Source organism: Thalassophryne amazonica, chromosome 4 (genome assembly GCF_902500255.1).
Source record: "Thalassophryne amazonica chromosome 4, fThaAma1.1, whole genome shotgun sequence".
Taxonomy (NCBI): domain Eukaryota; kingdom Metazoa; phylum Chordata; class Actinopteri; order Batrachoidiformes; family Batrachoididae; genus Thalassophryne; species Thalassophryne amazonica.
In genome coordinates, this window is record NC_047106.1 from 68,642,127 (window position 1) to 68,669,064 (window position 26,938).

General features: G+C 42.2%; 1 protein-coding gene across 1 annotated transcript in view; it reads right to left on the reverse strand.

Moving 5' to 3' along the window:
* The window catches only part of sacs (sacsin molecular chaperone), a 57,643-nt gene that overhangs the window by 16,781 nt on the left and 13,924 nt on the right, over positions 1-26,938 (reverse strand). The window contains exons 3-8 of the mRNA XM_034168062.1: positions 10,564-10,654; positions 10,404-10,489; positions 10,172-10,283; positions 9,823-9,969; positions 6,378-7,863; positions 4,444-4,535 (exon numbers count right to left, since the gene is read on the reverse strand). Coding sequence (XP_034023953.1) covers positions 4,444-4,535; positions 6,378-7,863; positions 9,823-9,969; positions 10,172-10,283; positions 10,404-10,489; positions 10,564-10,654 — 2,014 coding nt within the window. The remainder of the gene's footprint in view (positions 1-4,443; positions 4,536-6,377; positions 7,864-9,822; positions 9,970-10,171; positions 10,284-10,403; positions 10,490-10,563; positions 10,655-26,938) is intronic.

Genomic DNA, 26,938 nt, shown 5'->3' on the forward strand with positions numbered 1-26,938 from the left:
ACAGTGCCTCTGGATTGGCAGACCGGGGTGGTGGTCCCTCTGTTTAAGAAGGGGGACCGGAGGGTGTGTTCCAACTATAGGGGGATCACACTCCTCAGCCTCCCCGGTAACTGGAGAGGAAAATTCGACCGATGGTCGAACCTCGGATTCAGGAGGAGCAGTGTGGTTTTCGTCCTGGTCGCAGCACACTGGACCAGCTCTATACGCTCCATCGGGTGCTCGAGGGTTCATGGGAGTTCGCCCAACCAGTCCACATGTGTTTTGTGGATCTGGAGAAGGCGTTCGACCGTGTCCCTTGGGGCACCCTGTGGGGAGTGCTCCAGGAGTACGGGGTCCGGGGTCCTTTGCTAAGGGCTATCCGGTCCCTGTACGACTGCAGCAGGAGCTTGGTTTGCATTGCCGGTAGTAAGTCAAACCTTTTTTCCAGTGCACGTTGGCCTCCGCCAGGGCTGCCCTTTTGCTGCCCTTTGTCACCAGTTCTGTTCATTATTTTTATGGACAGAATTTCTAGGCGCAGCCAGGGTGTAGAGGGGGTCTGGTTTGGGAACCACAGAATCTCGTCTCTGCTGTTTGCGGACGATGTGGTTCTGTTGGCTTCATCAAATCAGGACCTTCAGCGTGCACTGGGGCGGTTTGCAGCCAAGTGTGAGGCGTCCGGGATGAAAATCAGCACCTCCAAATCCGAGGCCATGGTTCTCAACCGGAAAAAGGTGCTTTGCCCTCTTCAGGTCAGTGGAGTGTCCTTGCCTCAAGTGGAGGAGTTTAAGTATCTCGGGGTCTTGTTCATGAGTGAGGGACGGATGGAGCGTGAGATCGATAGATGGATCAGTGCAGCGTATGCAGTGATGCAGTCGCTGTATCGGACCGTCGTGGTGAAGAGAGAGCTGAGTAAAAGCTCTCGATTTACTGATCGATCTACGTTCCGATCCTCACCTATGGTCATGAGATTTGGCTCATGACCGAAAGAACGAGATCGCGGGTACAAGCGGCCGAGATGAGTTTCCTCCGCAGGGTGGCTGGGCGCTCCCTTAGAGATAGGGTGAGGAGCTCGGACACTCGGGAGGAGCTCGGAGTTGAGCCGCTGCTCCTCCACGTTGAAAGGAGTCAGTTGAGGTGGCTCGGGCATCTTTTCCGGATGCCCCCTGGATGCCTCGCTGGAGAGGTGTTCTGGGCACGTCCCATTGGGAGGAGGCCCCAGGGAAGACCCAGGACACGCTGGAAGGATTACATCTCTCGGCTGGCTTGGGAACGCCTTGGGGTTCCCCTGGAGGAGCTGGGGGAGGTGTGTGTGGATCGGGAGGTCTAGGCGGCTTTGCTTGAGCTGCGGCCCCCGCGACCCGACTCCGGATAAAGCGGAAGAAAATGGATGGATGGATGGATGGATGGTTGTCTTAATCAGAAATTTCAGTTAAATATATCATATAGCAGACAAACACACTGATATTTGAGAAGTGAAATGAAGTTTCTAGTATTTACAGAAAGTGTGCAATAATTATTTAAACAAAATTAGGCAGGTGCATAAATTTGGGCACCCTTTTCACCCTTTCCCCTCTTTGCATCTCATCTAATGAGTGGCAACATGGTAGTCTCGAAACAACTGTCAAATCACCTGAAAACAATGATTTTTCAACATCATGGTTTAGGGGAAGGATACAAAAAGCTATCTGAGAGATTTCAGCTGTCAGTTTCCACTGTGAGGAACATAGTGAGGAAATGGAAGACCACAGGCACAGTACTAGTTAAGGCCCGAAGTGGCAGGCCAAGAAAAATCTCAGATAAGCTGAAGCGAAGGATGGCGAGAACAGTCACAGTCAACCCACAAACCTGCTCCAAAGACCTACAACATGATCTTGCTGCAGATAGTGTTAGATAGTTCACTGTTCAACTATACAGTGCACTTTGCACAAAGAGATGCTGTAATGCAGAGGAAGCCTTTTCTGCGTACACACCACAAACAAGGGGTGGTATGCATGACTGATAAAGAACACAGCATTCCAAGAAAAACACTTGCTACCTCCAGTAAAATTTGGGGGTGGTTCCATCATGCTGTGTGGCTGTGTGACCAGTGGAGGTACTGGGAATATGGTTAAAGTTGAGGGTCACATCGATTCCAGTCAATATCAGCAGATTCTTGAGAACAATATTCATGAATTGTACTTGGCCCCACAAATCTTAGAAACATGGTGTCTAACCAGATCCTTACTCTGGATGGCATTACCCTGACCTCTAGTAATACTGTGAGAAATCTTGGAGTCATTTTTGATCAGGATATGTCATTCAAAGCGCATATTAAACAAATATGTAGGACTGCTTTTTTGCATTTACACAATATCTCTAAAATCAGAAAGGTCTTGTCTCAGAGTGATGCTGAAAAACTAATTCATGCATTTATTTCCTCTAGGCTGGACTATTGTAATTCATTATTATCAGGTTGTCCTAAAAGTTCCCTAAAAAGCCTTCAGTTAATTCAAAATGCTGCAGCTAGAGTACTGACGGGGACTAGAAGGAGAGAGCATATCTCACCCATATTGGCCTCTCTTCATTGGCTTCCTGTTAATTCTAGAATAGAATTTAAAATTCTTCTTCTTACTTATAAGGTTTTGAATAATCAGGTCCCATCTTATCTTAGGGACCTCGTAGTACCATATCACCCCAATAGAGCGCTTCGCTCTCAGACTGCAGGCTTACTTGTAGTTCCTAGGGTTTGTAAGAGTAGAATGGGAGGCAGAGCCTTCAGCTTTCAGGCTCCTCTCCTGTGGAACCAGCTCCCAATTCAGATCAGGGAGACAGACACCCTCTCTACTTTTAAGATTAGGCTTAAAACTTTCCTTTTTGCTAAAGCTTATAGTTAGGGCTGGATCAGGTGACACTGAACCATCCCTTAGTTATGCTGCTATAGACGTAGACTGCTGGGGGGTTCCCATGATGCACTGTTTCTTTCTCTTTTTGCTCTGTATGCACCACTCTGCATTTAATCATTAGTGATCGATCTCTGCTCCCCTCCACAGCATGTCTTTTTCCTGGTTCTCTCCCTCAGCCCCAACCAGTCCCAGCAGAAGACTGCCCCTCCCTGATCCTGGTTCTGCTGGAGGTTTCTTCCTGTTAAAAGGGAGTTTTTCCTTCCCACTGTAGCCAAGTGCTTGCTCACAGGGGGTCGTTTTGACCGTTGGGGTTTTACATAATTATTGTATGGCCTTGCCTTACAATATAAAGCGCCTTGGGGCAACTGTTTGTTGTGATTTGGCGCTATATAAAAAAATTGATTGATTGATTGATTGATGAATTAGTGACAACGTTGAAGATGCGCCAGGGCTGGACAATGACCCTTAACACTGCCCAAAATCTACTAAGGCATTCATGCAGAGGAACAAGTATAACGTTCTGGAATGGCCATCTCAGTCCCCAGACCTGAATATTATTGAAAATCAGTGGTGTGATTTCAAGTGGGCTGTCCATGCTCGGAAACCAACAAACCTGAGATGTTTTGTAAAGAGGAATGGTCCAAAATACTTTCAACCAGAATCCAGACTCTCACTGGAAGCTATAGGAAGCATTTAGAGGCTGTTATTTCTGCAAAAGGAGGATCTACTAAACATTGATGTATTTTTTTTCTGTTGGGGTGCTCAAATTTATGCAGCTGCCTAATTTTGTTTAAAGAATTATTTCACACTTTCTGTAAATACTAGAAACTTCATTTCACTTCTCAAATATCACTGTGTGACTGCTATATGATAAATTTAACTGAAATTGCTGAGCCAAACAACCAATGATTTATAAAGGAAAATCATGGAAATCATCAGAGGTGCCCAAATTTTTACATACAACTGTATATATCATCACATGACCTCAAATAGCCAAAATCTAAGTTGTTATGAGTTCTGTGCAGTATGTCCTTTAAATTTACAATCCTGTAAAATTTATATCTGTTTTTTAGTACTGGAGAAACCATTTTAGAGATTATACTGACAGAAGACTGCAAACTATAATGCACACCAAGAAACACAATAACAAACCAACTTAATGTCATTGAGGAAATATGGTTATAGGACAGACACAAAATATTAATACACAAGTGAATGTTTGGACCTGCAGAATTCTTGGAGTGCATTTTCAAGGTCCTCATATAAACTCATGCACTGATTTGAGATAACAGCAAAGCATTTAAGTCACACTCATATACTGTGTTTACCTGAGCAGCCCCAAAGATACTGCTGCACTGTAATTGAAGTGACAAATTTTTACAGTTCCCATTTCATGTTTTTGCACTTGTATTATCTTAAATAATGTTTTAAAAGGTACTGTAGCGCACACTCTCTTACTGTTACATTGACAAAGAAAATACAATTATTACGAAAACAATTTTTTTTTTTTGTTTACATTTTAATTTTCAGTTTTAAGTTGATAACTTTACAGGAAAATAGATTGTGCAACATTGCCCATTACCTCGGCTTTTGGCGGCAGTCTTCAGCCTGTCCATTACTGAAGGTTTAATGTTCTCTAATAGGAATCGACCTTCAAGTCCTGGGTACAGGCACCTGAGTAACATAAAAAAGTTATATATGACTAACTGTATGTCTCAGCAGATTTAACAGGAGAAGTAGGACATGTGGTTAATTGTTACTACATGTCCACATCAAGAACAATATCGTCATTGCCCATATCAGTGACACAGGCAAACAAAAGTAATGTAGGCAAACAATACGTTACATGAATTAATAAATCATGTACTTATGATACTGAAAAACAAGAGACTCACCAATTCACCTAATCTGCATGTCTTTGAATGTGGGAGAAAGCCAGAGCACCCGGAGGAAACCCACGCAAACATGGGGAGAACATGCAAACTCCACACAGAAAGGACCAGGATGGATGTGAACGTAAGACCTTTCAACTGTGAGGCAACAGTGCAAACCACTTAACCACTGTGCCACCCCTGGCTACACGTCAACTTTCTGAAATTGAACCTCTCATAAAATTGCAGTATTTTTTATCTCTTGTCCCTGCTAGTTAGAGATAAAATACAGTCAAATATATATATTCTAGCACTGCAGCAGACTGGCATCCTATCCAAGATGTACCCCGCCTCTCGCCCTGGGACTGCTAGGATAGGCTCCAGCTGCCCCTGTGACCCTTAATTGGAGTTAGCAGGTAGGGAAAATGAATGAATGAACATGTAGTCAATTTAAATTTTCCCTTTCCTAGTAACAAAATTCCTTTATAATTATTCCATTTGGCCGTTGAAAACTTCAGGGACCATTTCAAATTTAGAGTGACACTCAGTCGTGCTTCTGAAACACTTCTGATTGCGTGACCCTCTCAGAGTGCAGCACTACCCTGATAATACAGAGTGTCAAACAACAGGTAAACTGCCATTTGCAGTTACTGCACCTGTTTAAATCTGGCCCAGGGTGTTACAAAATATTACAAAAAACTGCTCTCTCCATGCTGGCAACCTGACCTGGTTGTACGCAGACACTCACAGAATGTATAAACTGGGAAACGTTCCAGGCCCCCATGGAGGGGAGAAAAATAAAAGTCCAAGGAACTCCACGTAAAGATAAACAAATTAAGAGAAAACTAGCGTGTTGCCCGTGGTAATCCATGGGCTCTAGATTGGGTAGTGTTTATAAAATAGGTAGCTGAGATTTTTCAAGGGTGGTAATAAATTAAGCAATAAGTTGGAATGGTGTGTGAGTCCAGAAAGTTTTTAGAACTTTAGACCCCAACAGTTTTTAGAAGAGAAACGCTACCCTTTTATTTCCTGTTAATTATGTTATTTTTAATGTTAATGTACTGTCTTAATGTATTTATACATTGTTTAGGTTGTTGTTATCATATACACACACTATTATTATCATTATTATTTTGTTTTATTTTATTATTACTTCTATTTTGTCATTTGATTTTTAAATGGACCACAATGGAAATAAGTGTTTTCACTTTCTTGTGTCACCCATGTATTTTTAACGTATTTACAGTTATATGCACTGACAGTAATGCTTTTAATATAAAGATGATTAATGGCCCCCTGCTGGAAAGGCGTGTGAGTCCAAAATGTAATTAGCAACATTAGCTAATATTCATAGCTTCTCCAAAACTATTAGTCCTATCAGCATTCTGTTTTGGTGCCATTCATCTTCAACCCAAAATACATAAACATGCCAAACAGCAAATGTCAACTCTCCCCGGTTTTTGCACACACACACACACACACACACACACACACACACACACACACACACACACACACACACACACACACACACACACACACACACACACACACACACACACACACACACACAGAGGCCACTTGGCCATTATAATATAGATGACCCCTTGTGTTGTAAATGAAAACAGTTTTAACTCAACTGTACCTTGGATATTCTTCACATGGGATGTAAATGATATCCTTTTCAGTGACAGGAGATGAAAATGTTGTGAAATTCTCATCTTGCAGCGGCAGCAGTTCCAGTCCTATGAGTTCATTGTGACTGTTGTCACTAAGTACAAACTCTAGCAGCAGCAGCTTCTCCTGGGAGGAACCTTTGGGTTTGTACTTCCTGATCACCTGTCGCAACAATGATGGCATCACCCTTTTCACTTCAGTGGGTTCTCTAACATAAGTTGTCAATACAGAGTCCACAGCAGCAGGCACTTTGGCCACCTGAAAACCTGAGCTTTGGAGGTAGTTGATCACAGTCTCTAAAATGTCCGTATCTGTTTCCAGCTCTGAGAACACGGCCTGGTCCACCCGGATCCAGCTTTCACTGAGGGAGTAAATGACTTGCTGCCGCAGCAAATCGTCAAACAGCGGCTGGAGGATGGGTTTCCATCGAGACTTGACCCGTTTCGGGTCTGGCCACGCCTCGTAGGTCCCTTGAGGTGACACTGGGAATTCTTGGTCCTTTTTTGTCTGTACCCTTTTGATAGTCTCAGTGATAAGAGTAAAATAAGCTCTTGGGATGACAGTGATTATAAGTAGTTCATTCCACAAAGCTGCTAGATCCCTCCACTGGTCCACTTCACGCCATTTGATACTCCTACGGTTGTCTGTGAGTCCAAAGAAGCCGCTGACATGAACTGGAAGCCCTGTCTCACTCTCCTCCCCGAGAGGAAGAGGAAGGAAGCAGAAAGCTCGTCCTGAGAAACCCGACATGGCACCTTTGTCATCTTTACTGACGAGTGTCAGAGGCAGAGCGATGCCGATGGAGGGGAAAAACTTCAAGTCATCTGCAAGACAGTCCAACTCAGCACACATCCCTCTACCGCCAATGCCATTACATACTAGCCAAGTCATTCTCTGTGTTTCTTTAACTGTTTCATCCTGAGTCTCAATGTTGACCTGGTAGGTGACGCATGTGATGGTATCAATTGGAACACCATTACTGTAGCTGTCTATTGCCTGACCCAATGCCTTCAGTGAGTTGGATCTTTCCATCTCATTGTCGGTATTCTCTGTTGCCGTAACCTGGAACAGCATGCGTTCTGTGCCGTCAGATTCACGCACATGCAACGAGATCTTCTGAACACTCTTGAGGAAGAGGAGTACCGTGTCTGCATCTGCTTTGAATGACTCAAAGAGCTCCAAAACCTTCTCTTTGTTGTAAATGTTACCACTGAGCTGAGATGGTGTCATGCGGAGTGGGAACCGGAACAGGGTTCCAGGAAAGCTGCCGTCCTTGATGGTTTTCTCAGAGCTCCCAAAAATTCCAGTGTAAGGAGCAAACTGGTCAGCGAGTTCGGTGATCTCCTTAATATCTGTCTTCAAGTTCCAACACTGACCAGACTCATGCATTCCAAATAGGGTCTGATGGGGATCCAGCATGGCAATCTGGTCTCCACTGAATATACTAGGAACATCTAAAACAATAAGAGAGAGAGAGAGAGAGAGAGAGAGAGAGAGAGAGAGAGAGAGAGAGAGAGAGAGAGAGAGAGGGGGAACACTTAAAAAACCCTTAGCAAACTCAGCAGATATTGCCAGTTATTTAACTGACAGTGTGCATGATCTCATAGTGAAAACTGTCAGATATAATTTGAGGCTCCTGGGCCAAGAGACAGTTATCTCACCTTTGACTAGGGCTGCAGCTATCAATTATTTTAGTAATTGAGGAATCTATCGATTATTTTGGTGATTAACTGAGTAATTGGATAAAAAGAACTTTTGCATTTTTAAACATCAACAGTCCAGGGCTCTCCCTAAGCAATGGCACAATGTTGCTGCACCATCACTCAGACTGTCAAATTTAGTGTATCCCTTTCTGTTTTACTGAATAGTTACTTATTTTTCACTTCTTTTTGGATTTTTCCTGATGTCAGGAGCTCAGCTCGGCACCCCCTGACACTGGACTGTAAGAGTTGGTGGTCGGTGTAGGCTGCATGTGAACATGAGCACAGCCTGTGAAAAACTGGGCTCTGGAGTGCAGCTTTTCCACAAAAGCCACTGTGATAAATTTGCTCTGCACCTTGTTGATGAAAACTTGACTTACAGTGCACGTAGAGGGCCGACTCTATTCGCCGTGTCAAGATGTTTATTCGCCCGATCGTCGGCTGAATAAGGTACAAAGTCTATTCGCCCGACCATGGCGATGGGATGTGGCTTTCTTTTTTTTGTTGTTTTTTTTTCCCCCAATTTGTAAAATTTAACCATTTTTAATTTTTTTTTAAAGGTTGGTGAACTGGGTCCCTACGTGATTTTTTTTCTCTTTCTCTGCAATTCAGTGGATGCATTTCCGCTGGAGGTTGAACATGCAAGCCTTGCAGTCATTTTTTTTTCAAATTTAAGTTACCGTGTTTGAGAAGCATAGTGTGTTGCTCAAAAAAGTGAAAATTAAAAAGTGAAACCCTCGGTGCGAGTCTGAGCAAAACACAGAAGAAAGAGTGGACTTCTGCTGAGAGGATCTTCTTTCCGAAACTGTTTGTCAGTGTGGCCGAGGATGGAGCTGTGACTTCCCGGTTGTGAGAGGAATGCTGAGCCCCTTACACCAGGCAGAGAAAGACAGCAGCCGGCCGCTGGGAGAATAACCAGTCCCCACGTAAAGCAGAGCGCAGCCAGCGGACCAAACGTTGTGTGTGTTTTTAAAAACAGACAAACACACTGCTTCGCTTGAACTGTGCAGTAAGCTATTTCAGATGATCAGCGTGGACCGTCTTTCTCTTAAAAGGCTTTACTTTACTCTGTGTATCGCGTTGGAAAGCTGTAGCTTTTTGTGATACATTGATTAGCTCTTACAGGGCTTATGCGCATGCTCTAGTCTTCTTCTGTTTTTTGTCTGGGGAGGTTACAGTGCCACACACAGACCTGGCGTATGTACTACAATGTTAAATGGAGCATTGAGGCACAGAATTTGCCTCAAACATTTTTTGTAATCGAATTATTTGATGTTACTCGACTAATTGTTTCAGCCCTACCTTTCACAGTTCATAAGAGTTCATAACATTAAAATGTAACAGGAATTCAGGTGTGTCACCATCCCTGCTCCTGGAGATCACCTGGTTTGCATGTTTTCCAACTCCCCCTGCTGCATCCTCTGATAATTCACTAAGTCAGGTGTGCTCAGCCAGTCAAGAGTGCAGAAAATCCACCTTGACTAATCACCTGTGTGTGCAGCAGGTACACATGGCCTGCATATTTTTCAGGGCAGGTGATCTCCAGTGGCAGGATTGGCGACCCCTATGCTAGTGGGTGCCATGAACAAAAGTTGTTAAAAAAATAACTGAACATAAAATTCTACCTTGCACAGACATGAACATGAACAAATTAGGCTGTAAGTAAACATTTGTTAACAGATATTATAATGTGCATTTCAAGATGACTCCTACCTGTAATGTGGTACACAGAATTGAACCCAATACCAAATCGACCAACTTTCAAAGGATCCTCTCTCTTTCTGCTCCTTGCAATCTCCTGAATCCCGTTCCAGTCTTCCGTGGTGAAAACAGCATCATTGTAGACGTACAGCGCAGTCCCTGCAGCAGAGCAGTTTAAAATCTAATCACTGCAACTTCAGACAATATGAGAAAAGGTGTAGAGGGAGATCAGATGCTCAGTGATACTAAAGCAGGACAGGTACTTGCTAATAAGAAGACCTCAACTCGGGCGATCCCCATGCACAAGTCTCACTGATTGCAGGACAATTCTGTTTTACTTCACTGGTTACTAACTACTAACCTTGATACTGAGCCATGTCAGGTGACCACAGTGACTCCACTCCATACTCTGTCTCATCATACATGAACCTGACCTCTGTGGCTCCAGCGTCTTCAGCATTTTGAATCAACTCCTTCAAAGAAAAGATGCACAGAACAAAGTTAAAAAGTAACTGTAAAAAAATTGCAGCAACCAGACCCCTGTGTCTTTCAGCAATGGAGTTAGTGCACAATGTTCACGGTCTTATACTTACCTTCAGAATCTGTCCACCTTCAGGATACCTCCTCAGAATATCTTTCAAAAATTCTACAAGCGGTGGTGTAGTTTGTCCAAACCTCCCTGTAAAAGCAAAGCTGGATGAGCTTCACTCTCTGTAGTCATTCAGTTCAGAAAAATCATGCTTGTTACTCTACCTCCTCCTTTCAGGCCTCTTCCCTCCACGGTAACAGATACTTCAGGACTTCCAGCAGGCACCAAGGTACAGATTTGCAAATGGTCATCCAGCTAATAATTAATGTGGAGACACAGAATATTTTATTGTTATTTTTTGTTGTTGTTGTTTGTTTTAACAGGATATAAAGAAAGCATTTTGCAAATAAAAAAGAAAATGATGATCAAACACACTGGACCAACACCAGCAGCAGATGACTTGGCACCCCAAACCATCACTGATGGCAGAAATGTCACAGTAGGCTTCAGACAACTTGGATTTTGTGTCTTTCTGCTAGCCCCAGACTCTGGGACCTTGATTTCCAAAAAAAAAAAAAATGCAAAATGTTATGTGAAAAGAGGAGTTTGGACCACTGAGCAACTGTCCAATTCTTTTATTCTGTAGTCCAGTTAAGAAGCTTCTGTTTCTGTTTCATTGTCTCTGCTTCAGGAGTGGTTTGACAATAGGAATGTAACAATTGTAGTCCATTTCTTGTAAATGTGTGTGTATGTGTAGATGCACTGAGTCCAGCCTCAGTCCACTCCTTGTGGAGCACCTCCATGTTCTTGAATTGGCTTTGCTTAACAATAATCTTAAGGCTACCACCATCCCTGTTGCTTTAACATCTTGTCCTACCACACTTTTCTCTTCCAGCAATACTCCATGAGTATTCTTTGATCCAGCACTCTGCAAATAGCAGAGGTGGGTAATCCTGGCTTCAGTGCAAGTCCTACCACATATTTGTTTCATTAACCCACTAAACCAGCTGATTCTAATTAGTTCAACTCAGGTAGGTAGATGAGTTCATGAGTGAAATCACCTGTTTTAGGTGCACAGGTAGAAAACAATCCAGGATAGCAGTTTTACTCACTGAAGCTAGGAATACCCACCTCTAGCAAATAGCCAGCCCCTTTCAGCAATGACCTTCTGTGGCTTATCCTCCTTGTGTAGGGTGTCAGTGAGTTTCTTCTGGATAACTGTCAAGTCCTCTCCAGGAATCATCAACTTATCGTGGTGGAGAGCTTTGCGTGCCGCTATGAACCTGGGACCTGTGTTTTCTGGAGCCTTTGTGCTCCTCGTAGGGTCTCCCATGGCAAATTGGTCTCAGGCGAGGGGCGAGACTGAGAATGGTTCACAATGACACCATGACAAAATGATGCAGAGAAAACGTGACTCAGCCCAGAGGAAGCCCATGGTCCACGGCTGGAGCCAGGCCTGGATGCAGCGCCCATCAGTGAGCGCCTGGTGGCTGGGCTTGCCACGGAGCCTGGTTGGGCACAGCCCAAAAAGGCAATGTGGACCTTCCATCTCCACCCTGTGGGCTGAACACCAGCAGGGGGAACCGCTGGTGTCGGATGCGCTGTCCCATGGGTGGCAGCGAAAGTCGGGCAGGTGTGGGGATCCTCACAAGTCCTTGGCTGAGCGCCACTACATTGGAGTTTACCCCGGTAGATTTGGGTGGGGGTGGGGACTCTTACTGTTGTTTGTGAGTATGCACTGAACAGTAGTTTGGAGTATTCAACCTTCTTGGAGTCCCTGACTGGAGTCCTGTATGGGGCTCTGGTGGGGGACTCCACTGTTCTGCTGGGGGACGTCACAGCACATGTGGGCAATGATAGCGACACCTGGAGAGGCGCGGCCTCCCCAATCTAAACCAGAGCGGTCTTTGTTATTGGACTTCTGTGCTAGTCATGGACTGTCCATAACGATCCATGATCGATTTTGTGGTCGTATCATCTGATCTGAGGCTGCATGTTCTGGACACTTGGATGAACAGAGGGGTACAGTTGTCAACTGATCGCCATCTGGTGGTGAGTTGGATCAGAAGGTGGGGGAGGACTTTGGACAGACCTGGTAAGCCCAAATAGATAGTGTGATTGAACTGGGAATGTCTGGAGGAGCCCACTGTCCAACAGATCTTCAACTCACACATCGGGTGGAGCTTTTCGAGTATCCCTGTGGAGGTTTGGGGGCTTTGAATCAGAATGGGCAATGTTCAAAGCTGCCACTGTGAAGCTCCAGCAGGGAGCTGTAGCCTGAAAGTCATAGGTGCCTCAAGGGGCGGCAACCCTCCAACACCATGATAGACACCGGTGGTCATGAAAGCTGTATGACTGAAGAAGGAGTCCTTCTGGGATGTGTTGTCTCGGAAGACTCTGGAGGCAGTTGCAAGGTACCAACAGGCCAGAAGGGCAGCAGCCTCTGTTGTGGGGGAGGCAAAGTACCGGGTGTGGGAGGAGTTAGGAGTAACCATGGAGAAGGACTTTTGGTCAGCACCAAAGTGCTTCTGGCAGATTGTGAGGCACCTCAGGCGGGGAAAACAGTCAACAGCTGTCAACAGTAAGGATGGGACTCTGTTGACCTCAAATGAGGATGTAATTCAGCAATGGAAGGAACACTTTGAGGACCTCCTGCATTACACTGGAGTGCCCTCTATATTAGGGGCGGAGCTGGAAGCTGATGGGGTATTATCTTCAGTTTCCCTGGTGGAAGTCACTGAAGGTAGTCAAACAACCCCACAGTGGAAAAACCTTGGGGGTTGATGAGATCCATCCTGAAATGCTGAAGGCTCTGGGTGTGGAGAGATTGTCTTGGATGAGATGTCTCTTCAACATTGCGCTGAGGTCTGGGACAGTGCCTAAGGAATGGCAAACTGGGGTGGTAGCCCCCATATTTAAAAAAGGGGACCAGAGAGTGTGTGCCAATTACAGGGGCATCACACTACTCAGCCTTCCTGGTGAGGTCTACTTCAGGGTGCTGGAAAGGAGGGTTTGGCCGATAGCCGAACCTCTGATTGAAGAGGAACAATGCAGGTTCTGTCATGGTCGTGGAACAACTGACCAGCTCTTTACTCTCACAAGGATCCTGGAGGGTGCCTGGGAGTATGCCCATCCAGTCTACATGTGTTTTGTGCACTTGGAGGTGGTGTATGATCAGGTACCCCGGGAGATACTGTGGGAGGTGCTGCGGGAGCATGGAGTGAGGGGGTCCCTTCTCAGGGCCATCCAATCTCTGTACTCAAATTTCAAATGTATTAATTTATATAGCGCCAATTCATGACAAAATCGTCCCAAGGCGCTTCACAACATAAAAAACAATTAAAAATTTAAAACACAATAAAAACAACCAGAAAAGAAAGACAGCAGTAAAAGAATACAAGATTAAAAACACATCATAACACTAATCAATCAATCAATCAATCAATCAACTTTTTTCTTATATAGCGCCAAATCACAACAAACAGTTGCCCCAAGGCGCTCCATATTGTAAGGCAAGGCCATACAATAATTATGAAAAACCCCAACGGTCAAAACGACCCCCTATGAGCAAGCACTTGGCCACAGTGGGAAGGAAAAACTCCCTTTTAACAGGAAGAAACCTCCAGCAGAACCAGGCTCAGGGAGGGGCAGTCTTCTGCTGAGACTGGTTGGGGCTGAGGGAAAGAACCAGAAAAAGACATGCCGAGAAGGGGGGCAGAGATCGATCACTAATGATTAAATGCAGAGTGATGCATACGGAGCAAAAAGAAACAGTGCATCATGGGAACCCCCCCACAGTCTACGTCTAAAGCAACATAACCAAGGGATGGTCCAGGGTCACCCGATCCAGCCCTAACTATAAGCCTTAGCGAAAAGGAAAGTTTTAAGCCTAATCTTAAAAGTAGAGAGGGTATCTGTCTCCCTGATCTGAATTGGGAGCTGGTTCCACAGGAGAGGAGCCTGAAAGCTGAAGGCTCTGCCTCCCATTCTACTCTTACAAACCCTAGGAACTACAAGTAAGCCCGCAGTCTGAGAGCGAAGCGCTCTAATGGGGTAATATGGTACTACGAGGTCCCTAAGATAAGATGGGACCTGATTATTCAAAACCTTATAAGTAAGAAGAAGAATTTTAAATTCTATTCTAGAATTAACAGGAAGCCAATGAAGAGAGGCCAACACGGGTGAGATATGCTCTCTCCTGCTAGTCCCCGTCAGTACTCTAGCTGCAGCATTCTGAACCAACTGAAGGCTTTTTAGGGAACTTTTAGGACAACCTGATAATAATGAATTACAATAGTCCAGCCTAGAGGAAATAAATGCATGAATTAGTTTTTCAGCATCACTCTGAGACAAGACCTTTCTGATTTTAGAGATATTGCGTAAGGCAGTCCTACATATTTGTTTAATATGCGCTTTGAATGACATATCCTGATCAAAAATGACTCCAAGATTTCTCACAGTATTACTAGAGATCAGGGAAATGCCATCCAGAGTAACGATCTGGTTAGACACCATGCTTCTAAGATTTGTGGGGCCAAGTACAATAACTTCAGTTTTATCTGAGTTTAAAAGCAGGAAATTAGAGGTCATCCATGTCTTTATGTCTGTAAGACAATCCTGCAGTTTAGCTAATTGGTGTGTATCCTCTGGCTTCATGGATAAATAAAGCTGGGTATCATCTGCGTAACAATGAAAATTTAAGCAATGCCGTCTAATAATACTGCCTAAGGGAAGCATGTATAAAGTGAATAAAATTGGTCCTAGCACAGAACCTTGTGGAACTCCATAATTAACTTTAGTCTGTGAAGAAGATTCCCCATTTACATGAACAAACTGTAATCTATTAGACAAATATGATTCAAACCACCGCAGCGCAGTGCCTTTAATACCTATGACATGCTCTAATCTCTGTAATAAAATTTTATGGTCAACAGTATCAAAAGCAGCACTGAGGTCCAACAGAACAAGCACAGAGATAAGTCCACTGTCCGAAGCCATAAGAAGATCATTTGTAACCTTCACTAATGCTGTTTCTGTACTATGATGAATTCTAAAACCTGACTGAAACTCTTCAAATAGACCATTCCTCTGCAGATGATCAGTTAGCTGTTTTACAACTACCCTCTCAAGAATCTTTGAGAGAAAAGGAAGGTTGGAGATTGGCCTATAATTAGCTAAGATAGCTGGGTCAAGTGATGGCTTTTTAAGTAATGGTTTAATTACTGCCACCTTAAAGGCCTGTGGTACATAACCAACTAACAAAGATAGATTGATCATATTTAAGATTGAAGCATTAAATAATGGTAGGACTTCCTTGAGCAGCCTGGCAGGAATGGGGTCTAATAAACATGTTGATGGTTTAGATGAAGTAACTAATGAAAATAACTCAGACAGAACAATCGGAGAGAAAGAGTCTAACCAAATACCGGCATCACTGAAAGCAGCCAAAGATAACGATACATCTTTGGGATGGTTATGAGTAATTTTTTCTCTAATAGTCAAAATTTTGTTAGCAAAGAAAGTCATGAAGTCATTACTAGTTAAAGTTAATGGAATACTCAGCTCAATAGAGCTCTGACTCTTTGTCAGCCTGGCTACAGTGCTGAAAAGAAACCTGGGTTTGTTCTTATTTTCTTCAATTAGTGATGAGTAGAAAGATGTCCTAGCTTTACGGAGGGCTTTTTTATAGAGCAACAAACTCTTTTTCCAGGCTAAGTGAAGATCTTCTAAATTAGTGAGACGCCATTTCCTCTCCAACTTACGGGTTATCTGCTTTAAGCTACGAGTTTGTGAGTTATACCACAGAGTCAGACACTTCTGATTTAAAGCTCTCTTTTTCAGAGGAGCTACAGCATCCAAAGTTGTCTTCAATGAGGATGTAAAACTATTGACGAGATTCTCTAACTACTAACCACTAACTAACCACTAATGATAAAACAGGGAAAATAAATGAGTCTTTAAACGTGATTTAAAGGTCTCCACAGTGTCCGACTGCCGAATGTGTGCCGGCAGATCGTTCCACAGAGCTGGGGCACGATAGGAAAAAGCTCTGTGACCGGCAGACTTTTTATTCACCCTGGGAACACACAGAAGTCCTGCACCCTGAGAACGCAGGGCCCGAGCTGGTACATGGGGGCTTATCAAGTCAGCCAGATAGGGAGGTGCAAGTCCATGAACAATTTTATAAACTAAAATCAGTACTTTAAAATCCGATCTTGCAGAAACAGGAAGCCAGTACAGGGACGCCAAGATTGGCGTAATATGGTCAAACTTTCTGCTCCGTGTCAAAAGTCTGGCAGCAGCATTCTGAACCAATTGAAGACCCCTGATCCTGGACTGCGGTAAGCCAGAGAATAGAGCATTACAATAGTCCAATCTAGAAGAGACAAACACATGAATCAAAGTCTCAGCATCAGCCATAGACAGAATAGGACGAATCCTCGCTATATTTCGCAAATGGAAGAAGGCAGTCATTTGTAATGTCTCTAATGTGGAGATCAAAGGACAACGCAGGATCAAAAATTACTCCAAGGTTCCTCACTTTATCCGTATGATGTATAACACACGGACCTAAGCTAAATGCTAGCTGATCAAATTGATGCCGATATCTCGCTGGACCAAAAACCATAACTTCAGTCTTATCAGAATTTAAAAGTAGGAAGTTACTAGACATCCAACTTCTTACTGATGCAAGACAATCTTCCAAGGATTTTATGTGAGTAAGATTACCAGCAGTTATTGGCATATACAATTGAGTGTCATCAGCATAGCAATGAAAGGGAATCCCAAAACGCCGCAATATATTCCCGAGGTGTGCTACATAAAGAGAAAAAAGCAAGGGGCCCAAAACAGATCCCTGAGGAACCCCAAACTTCATGTCTCTACGATCGGAGGAGGTTCCATTACACAATACACAGTAGGAATGACTGGACAGGTACGACGTCAACCATGCAAGAGCAGTTCCAGTAATCCCAAAGTGATTCTCCAGCCTATTGAGTAGAATATGGTAATCCACAGTGTCAAATGCAGCACTAAGATCCAGCAGCACCAGGACCGTAGTGATATCTGAGTCCATTGCTCGCAAAAGGTCATTCACTACTTTAGTAAGTGCTGTCTCTGTGGAGTGAAATTTTCTAAAAGCAGACTGCAGTGGCTCAAAAAGATTATTCTCAGTGAGGTAGTCCACGAGCTGTCGCGAGACCACTTTTTCCAGGATTTTAGAACAAAATGACAGATTTGATATCGGTCTATAATTCTTCAATACACTAGGGTCGAGATTAGATTTTTTAAGTAATGGTTTGATCACTGCAGACTTAAAACACTTAGGAACAGATCCAGAAGTTAATGAGAGATTTATAATTTCCAGCACAGTTGGTCCAAGAATGGGCCACAGGTCCTTAAACAGTTTTGTTGGTATAGGATCAATTAAACAGGTTGTGCTTTTAGTAGACGTCACGAGCTTCGTCAGTGCGCCTAGCAAGATACCATCAAAATCTGTAAATCTGGATACCACCTCAGTGGGCGCATCCACCTCCACAGCAGTATGCAGTGGTTGGGCCAAAGCCTGCTGAGATATACTCAACCTAATATCCTCAATTTTCTTCTCGAAGTAATCCAAGAAGTCCTGTGCTGAGAAAGGAGAGTGAATAACAGGTGGCTGTCCATGAATAAGAAGTGCTACAGTTTCAAACAAAAACTTGGAATTATGCTTATTTTTATTAATCAAATCAGAATAATAGGCACGCTTTGTAGCCAGCAGTGCCTGCTTATAATCCAAGACAGCATCTCGCCATGCAAGATGGAACACCTCTAACTTAGAACTACGCCATTTCCGTTCAAAACCTCGAGCCTTCTGCCTAAGGTCACGCAGGTAACCATTAAACCAATGTGAGTATGCCTTGGGAAGGCGTGTCCTCAAGAGAGGAGGTGCAACCTTGTCCAGTGTGGCCTTGAGCGCTGAGTTCAAGCCATCCGCAAGACTATCTACTGATTGAATATTCTCTAACCCAGAGGCCAAAATTTCAGGCAGTCTGGCTTCGAGTTCTATCATAATTGAAGGAGTAATGCGTCGCCGCAAAGAAAGACAAGGCTTTCGATCCACTAGGCGCGGCAACATAAATGCACACCTAACAAATGAGTGGTCAGAGATCACCGAGGCAAGAGGCAAAATGTCAATGTTTGTGACAGCAAGGCCACGTGTGAGTACCAGATCAAGGGTATTTCCACTAGTATGTGTTGAATCCTGAATACATTGCTGGAATCCCAGTGCATCCACAAGTTCCATAAATTACTTGCAAAGGGGATCAGAGGGCTTATTTATGTGAATATTAAAATCACCAATAATCAAAATGTTGTCCACACTAGCTGACAGGCTAGAGATGAATGCACCAAATTCATCTAAAAATTCAGAATATGGGCCAGGAGGCCTATAAACTGTGACAACATGGCATGACTGATTTCCATACTTCTGACCCTGACAATATGTAGCATCATGGGCAGAGCGGAGAGTCAGATGCTCAAACGAATTATATTTACGCCCCCCGACAGTCAAGAAGGTAAACCTGGATTTATAGATAAAAGCAACACCCCCGCCTTGCTTCGCACAACGAGACATGTGACTGAATGTGTACCCTGGTGGGCAGGCCTCATTCAGAGGAAGAACAGCTGTGGGTTTGAGCCAGGTTTCACATAACCCAATCATGTCCAAATGATGATCCATAATTAGATCGTTAATCAACAGGGATTTTGAGGACAAAGATCTGATGTTAATAAGACCCAAACTGAAGACTTCTGTCGGTTTGACAGAATGACATCTTTGAATAGGCCTGAGTATCTTAAAATCCACTCCACGTTTTCCATCCAGCGCCCGGAGAGTGTCAGGAACCGCTGTCGTCACATCAGGACTACAATTCCCAGAAGCTGCAGCGCTCTGATGACGTGGGCGCCGAGCACCGATGCGCTCAGCTGACCAGATGACCGGCACAGACGACCCAGTTCGATGGAACACAAACTTTCTCCGGGAGCCTTTGTGGATACAGCGACGTCAGCGGAACAAGCCAAGCTCTCTGATAGCGAGAATGTCCCGAGGGACATTATTGTTGTTCAAGCTTCGTAGCTCAGCTGCAGAGTAGCTTAGCATCACGCCAGCCGAGGGAGTGAAATGTGGCGTTGTACAGCGCAAAGCAGGTACTCAAATATTCTAAAGGTTCTGTTTAATTTTGTCTGACTCTCTTCCAATAACCTGTTTAATAGGAATCCTTTAATTTTCATATAATTGATAATAAAACTGATTTTTTTTTAAACAACATGAAATACGATATTCATATAATAATATAATATAAGTACACATCTTTCTACATCCTTCCTTCAAACACAGCCTCATATCACCATCCATGATAAATCTACTTAAGTTCCCAATTTTTTATAAGAGTACAAACTTACTGCGGGTACTGTACTAGCTGTATGTTAATTCCGCTTGCCATAATTTTTAAAATTTTCTTAAGGATTTGTGCAATTGTGTCTCCACGGCACCCTCTAGTAACCAGAGTATATAAGTGCAACTGGCAGCCTGTAACTGGTGCCAGTTATATTAAGACATACCCCAGCACTGACCAGTACTTACTCTGCTCCATACAGAATAAACCCCCCGGCACAAAGACCATCCCACCTCCTGCTCACCTCTTAAAAAATACACAACACAGATTCCAAGGGTTGCTTGAACCAGCCAGTTGTAGTACAGTGCAACTGAGCCCCGGTTACATAAACATGTTTATTTCTGCTCTAAAGCTGGACATTGCAACAAGGTCTTGAAAGGAAACCTGCTCGCTTTTGAAGCCAGCCTTAAGTCAAGGAACTGCAGCTTTTTCTTCTTCCAGATGGGCTTCATCTGAGCCCATTGACTCTTACCGTTTGGCGTGTTGTACATAGAGCGGACTGGCTCAGTGAGCGCATCTGACAAAGAAAACAGATGCCCAGATAAGGAATTTTGTGACATTTTGTCACGTAAGTCTAAATTGAACCTTTACAGCCCTGAGTTTTGTTTATAGCAAGTGAAGTTCTACATGCATACTCATGGAATTGTGGCACTTTGAGGATATTTATCATGAAACTACAACTGTTAGCTGTAAAAGTTCAGGGAATAAAGTGATTTTCCACAAAATTACCCCTTGAACAGACCTATAGGTGCCTACCATAAAAACACATGTATACCACTGTCGCTCAACCCAACAGTTATCAAGTGTTTTGGGGAGTGTTACTGCACATATTAGTGACACTGAATCAATGCAGCAGGAAGCTTGACCTTGAGTCAGTTGTGACACTGCAGTTGTAATGTTTGTGGTACTCCAAGGTGAAACCATTTCACCCGTTGCACTCAGTTGAACTCACATGAGCACATGCTGCCTGGCAAAATGAGACCGCAGTCATCATCCTCATCATGATCTCTGCTGACTGCAACATTCCTCTATGCAACAGCTCATATAGGTAGTGTCTTTTTTGGTTCTAGTAAAACTAAATTATTGAAAATATTTAATTTAAATGCAGTTTAAACATCAAGGTTTCTGTCATTCAAAATTGCTGAACAGTGCTGTAGGCCTTGACCTTGTACTGTATCGTAGGTTGTTGGTTTAGGTTACACCTGCGTATGAGATCTGGGGCTGGGGGGTGGCGGGGTACTGAGCAGTGGCCACCACCTGGTGCTATCCATCAGCCGAGCCCCAAGACAGCATTTACTCTATAATGTTAGGGAATCATCACAAGACACATTCTGTAGATTTTTCTGCAAAATCACCAGTTGAAAGTCATACAGAAGAAGCAATTACCGCAGCAATGTGAATGCCTTAATTTCTAAACCTGCATATAAAAAATATTGGCTCAGTATTCTGACCAATGCACCAAGCACACAGCATAACACAAATGTTACTGCTGGTGGTCGACTGATAGAGGTTTTTGAGATCTTAAGTGATCAATGCTAAGCCCAGTGTTTTGACAGCAAGGCATTTGGGGTGATGGGGGTTGCATGCGATAGAATTTAATAATAACAACAAATGAGACAGAAAATAGCTGTAATTAAGTTAACATTTATTTAAAATGGCCTACGTGGTCTCTGTTCAAGTCTGACTTTTTTTTCTGTCAGATTACATCCCATATTAGCATACTGTTTCAAAGCAACCATTCCCACTATTTTAAGGCAACCTTCCATTTGCAAACTGACAATATAACGCAATGCTAAAATACCCTTGTCAGCATTGTCTTCTTTATAATTTTCAGTTGCTTAATTGGTATCCTGGTGCAAGATGTATATACGAGTATATATATATATATATATATATATATATATATATATATATATATATATAAGGAAAATAAGTATTTGAACACCCTGCAATTTTGCAAGTTCTCCCACTTAGAAATCATGGAGGGGTCTGAAATTTTCATCTTAGGTGCATGTCCACTGTGAGAAACATAATCTAAAAAAATTTTCCAGAAATCACAATGTATGATTTTTTAATAACTTATTTGTATGTTACTGCTGCAAATAAGTATTTGAACACCTGTGAAAATCAATGTTAATATTTGGTACAGTAGCCTTTGTTTGCAATTACAGAGGTCAAACGTTTCTTTTTTTTGACACTTAGTTTTTATTGATTTTTTTCACTTAATTATACACACACCACAAAACAATATAACAATAACAAAATAACAATATATCAGTCGCCTACTAAAATCAAATTCAGTCCTATAATAGGCATTAAAAGTAAACAGGTATAAACATGATCATATTCAAAACAATTTTAAGAGCAGCAATGAATTTAATATTCTGAGGGAACTTGAGACCAGCCACACATCAGTTTCCTGTAAATTTAGTCCATTTCCCCCACCTTGTTACATAAAGATCTGGCTGCAGTCTGAGCATAAATGTTAATCTCTCCATTTTGTGAGTTTCTTCAACTCTTTTCAGCCAGTCCTCCAGCTTTGGAGAGTCTGGCAGAAGCCATTTTTGGGTAATTGTTTTTTTGGCTGCAGCACCAAAGATTTTAAATAAGTATCTATCATTTATTGTCATTTCCTCAGGGAGATCTCCTAGCAATGATGTCAAAATGGGTTGCTGCAATTCTAAACCCAAAATCCGTTCTATTTCCACTTTAACACCACTCCAAAATCCAGTAATTTTTGGACAGGACCAGAAAATGTGAGTGTGGTTGGCCTCTTTGTCCCCGCAACCTCTCCAACACTTAACAGCACCCAAGTTTCTCCCTTGTTGTTGTTTTGGAGTTATGAAAAATCGGACCAAACTTTTCCAACAAAACTCTCTCCAGTAAGTTGAGGAAGAAGTTGACATTGCAGATTCACACATATTGTCCCACTGTTCATCTGAAATATCCATATTTAGTTCTTTCTCCCATCTTTTTTTAATATAATCTGTTGATTTGCAGTTGCCATTCAACAAGCCTTGATAGAGTTTAGAAATGATCGATTTACATTGATTATGGTAAGCTTGTATAACCAGATTAATTATCCCATTATTTTCTGACACCTTCACTACTTTTGAAAATATATATTGACGTAATTGTAAATACCTAAAAAAATGTCTGTTTTCTATATTAAATTTTGCTGCAGGTTTTGGAAACTCATTTAACCCCTTAACGCCCATTGTCGCATATATGCTACAATCTCTGACTCAAATATGCAACTTACCAAATTGACCTGTATGCCTGTTGCCGCAAATTTGCAACATACCATCATTATTATTATAACATTATAACATAAAGTCATTACCAGAATACCCAATATTACTATTTAGTTTTTGTGCAAAAGTGAAATTAATAATCTCAACATTATTTACCATCTACTTAAAGGCAAAAACACACACAAAACATTTTTTTATATACAGCTATATAAATTCGGGCGTTAAGGGGCTAATAGTTTACAATATGCAGTTATACCTTTATATGACCAGTTTTTAAAAGCTGAATCCATTTGATTAGGTTTGAACTCTGAGTCAAATGCAGCCCATCTTAAAACTCTTATCTGGTCGCTCATATTTAGTTTTTTCACCACCCCAAACCAAGTCGATAGTGTAAAGGAAACCAGTGGATTTAACTCCTTTTGACATGCCTCTGTTAGTTTCTGATCGCCAATCAAAGCTTGTACTGGAATATTTCCACATTTTCTTTCTATTTCCTTCCATCTAGCCTCACAAGCATCGTCACACCACTGTATAACTGTTTTAAGTTGAGACGCAAGATAGTAGTCATATAGACTTGGGAGGGAAAATCCTCCTCTTTCTTTTTTGATCATCAGTGTACTGTATTTAACTCTAGGTTTTTGTCCTTTCCAAACAAATCAGGATATTTGTTTGTCCCATTCATGAAACTGTGAGTGAGGAATTTTAACAGGCAATGACATAAATAAGTATAATAACCTAGGCAACACTGATATCTTTATCACCTCAATTCTTGCACTAAAATCAAATATATATGTTGCCCATTGTGTGAACTCTTCTTTAATCCTCCTATTTACATTATCAAAGTTTTTCCTATACAAGTCACCTGGGTTGTGGGTGAGCCACACCCCCAAATATCTAATTGCTTTCTTAGACCAGTCAATGGTGATTTTATTTTTAATCTTTCTTTTTTCTTTTTTTTTTAATATTTTATTTATAATTTTTTTCAAATAATACAAGAAAACACACAAACAAACAAACAAGGCTCAGATGCATGACAGTTACAAATGATTACAGATTCACAATGTCAAAATGATGCAGAAATGGACCCCAGATTTTAAAAAAGTTGTCCACCGAACTAAGACGGAGTTTCTCCATTTGAATTATGGTCATCATTTCACTGACCCAAAGCTGAAATGAAGGAGGAACAGGGGACTTCCAATCTCTCAGTATCAGTCTTTTAGGAACCACCAATCCAAGATCCAGGGATTTTCGAATATTGGCAGGCAGAGATCTCAGAGTCTGCGTGCAACCAAAAATAACCAGTCCAGGTTCCGGTTGCAGGTTCGTTTTATATGCTCGAGAAAACCAGTCAAATATTTTTGACCAAAACACTGTCAGAGAAGAGCAGGACCAGAAAGTGTGAGATAGTGTACCATCAGAAACCTTACACCTGTCACACACTGGAGAAACTGAGGGATAGATTCTGTGCAATTTGGCTTTTGAGTAATGTAAGCGGTGAACAATTTTGAACTGGATTAATTGGTGCCTACTGTTCAAAGAACAAGTATGAATGTTAGACAGACATACGCTCCACCTGGAATCAGACAACTCTATACCCAGTTCACCACACCAGGTATCCCTGATTTTTCCAGTTAGTGCAACAGTGCGGTCAACAAGCAGGTGCACAATTTTTGTAATCAAGTGTTTGGAGTCAGAAGGGCTATTAAAAATGTCAAAAAAATCATGCTCGATTGGGAAATTTTTTAAATTTTCAAATTTTGTTTGGGCATAATGCCGGACCTGCAGGTACCGAAAAAATTGTGAATTGGACAAAGTATACTTTTCTTTCAATTGATCAAATGATGCAAATTTACCGTCAATGTATAAATCTTTGATAGACACCAAGCCCCTCTGTCTCCAAACACAAAAAGACTTGTCATGCCAAGGAGGCATAAAACCATGATTAAAATATATAGGAACCTGTACTGATGTTTCTGGTAATGACAAAAAGCTCCTAATTTGGTTTAAAATTCTTATTGACTGCCTTAAGGGAAAAGATAGACTCTTATGAATCTCTGAATTCTCAAACTTTGAAAATAGCATAGCTGGCAGAGAGGAATTGTTAACACAGTTGGCTTCCATTTTAACCCACACTGGTGTTGTTGGGGTCTGAGTATCTTGCAGGCCCTGTCGCCAAAAAATCAACGCTCTAACATTAGCAGCCCAGTAGTAGTATTTAAACACCGGGAGGCCCAGTCCCCCCTCCGTTCTAGGTTTCTGTAAATGTATTTTTGAGATCCTGGCATTTCTGCCATTCCAGATATAAGATAAGGTAATTGAGTCTAACTCTTTAAAGAAGGCAGCAGTAAGGTAGATTGGGAGATTCTGGCATAAATATAAAAATCTAGGAAGAGAGACCATTTTTATGGAGTTTATATGCCCCACCATAGACAGAGGTAGAAGTTTCCAGCATTCAATATTCTGCTTTAAGCCTGATATAAATTCCATAAAATTCAATTTAAATATCAACTTTACGTCCTTAGGTATAAACAGGCCTAAGTAAGTGAAATAGTTGTCAATTATTTTGAATGGAACCCCTTGCAGAAAACCTGGCGAATACACCTTGGAAAGAGGCATAAACTCACTTTTGGACCAATTGATCATGTAGCCCGATATTTTACCAAAAGATGTAATTAAATTGAGTACAACCGGAATAGAGTCCTCAGAATTACGCAAATACAGAATTACGTCATCGGTGTACAAGCTGATGCGCGTTTCTATGTCTCCGATCTGAAGTCCCTTCACTTGTGGGTGGGTTCTTATTGTTTCAGCTAGCGGTTCCAGAGCAATCGCGAAGAGAGCCGGTGACAGCAAACAGCCCTGTTGTACTGAGCGCTGCAAAGAAAACGGGGCCGAACAGTCTCCATTTGTCAGTACAGAACACATTGGTTTTGCATAAATCAGTTTCACCCAGGATATAAAAGTCTGACCAAATCCAAACCTGCATAATGACTCTAGCATGTAAGGCCACTCAACCTGGTCGAAGGCTTTGTGTGCGTCAAGGGATAAGATGGAGGCACCTGGAGTGTTACTATAATCAGAGTAAACAGTGTTAAGTAATCGCCTAACATTGGAAAATGAAAATCTGCCTGGAATGAATCCAGTCTGATCGGGATGTATAATCGAAGCCAAATGTCTGTTCAGTCTAGTCGACAAGATTTTGCTTATTATTTTACGATCAACATTCTGTAGCGCTATTGGCCTATAGCTTGCAGGGTCAGTTTCATCTCTGCCCTTTTTCAAAATAAGTGAAATGTTAGCTTCATATAAGGTTTTTGGTAATTCTTCATTATTTTTCGAGTCACGAATCATCCTGAGCAGGAGTGGCGCCAGGATGTCAGAAAATTTCTTGTAAAATTCAGAGCTAAAACCATCAGGACCTGCTGCTTTACCTGACGGGAGTGATTTTATAGCAGCAACCTCTTGTAGAGTAAAGTCAGAGTCAAGGTGCTCCTTAGCGGTGTCACTCAGGCTGGGTAACTGGAGAGAGTTAAAAAAGTCATCAAAATTTGATTGTGAAACAACATTTTTGGACGAATAAAGATCACTGTAGAATTCTGCAAAACGATTGTTTATGTCAACAGGATTGCTTAACACTGTGCCAGCTCTTGATTTTATATTGCGAATTGCTCTGGAAGCTTGTGCATCTTTACGCTGTTGTGCTAGTAGTTTACCAGGCTTGTCTCCTAGCTTGAAGTGATTCTTCCTCAATTTCAAAAGCGTATTTTTCACTTGGTCACTCAAAATTCCGTTGTACTCATATTTAAGTTTAAGTATTTCTTTATAATCATCAGGTGACTTGGTGTTCTGATTTTTTAATCTCTTTTGAAGGGGAATAATTAAAAGTCATCATTTGGGTTTTACCTATATTT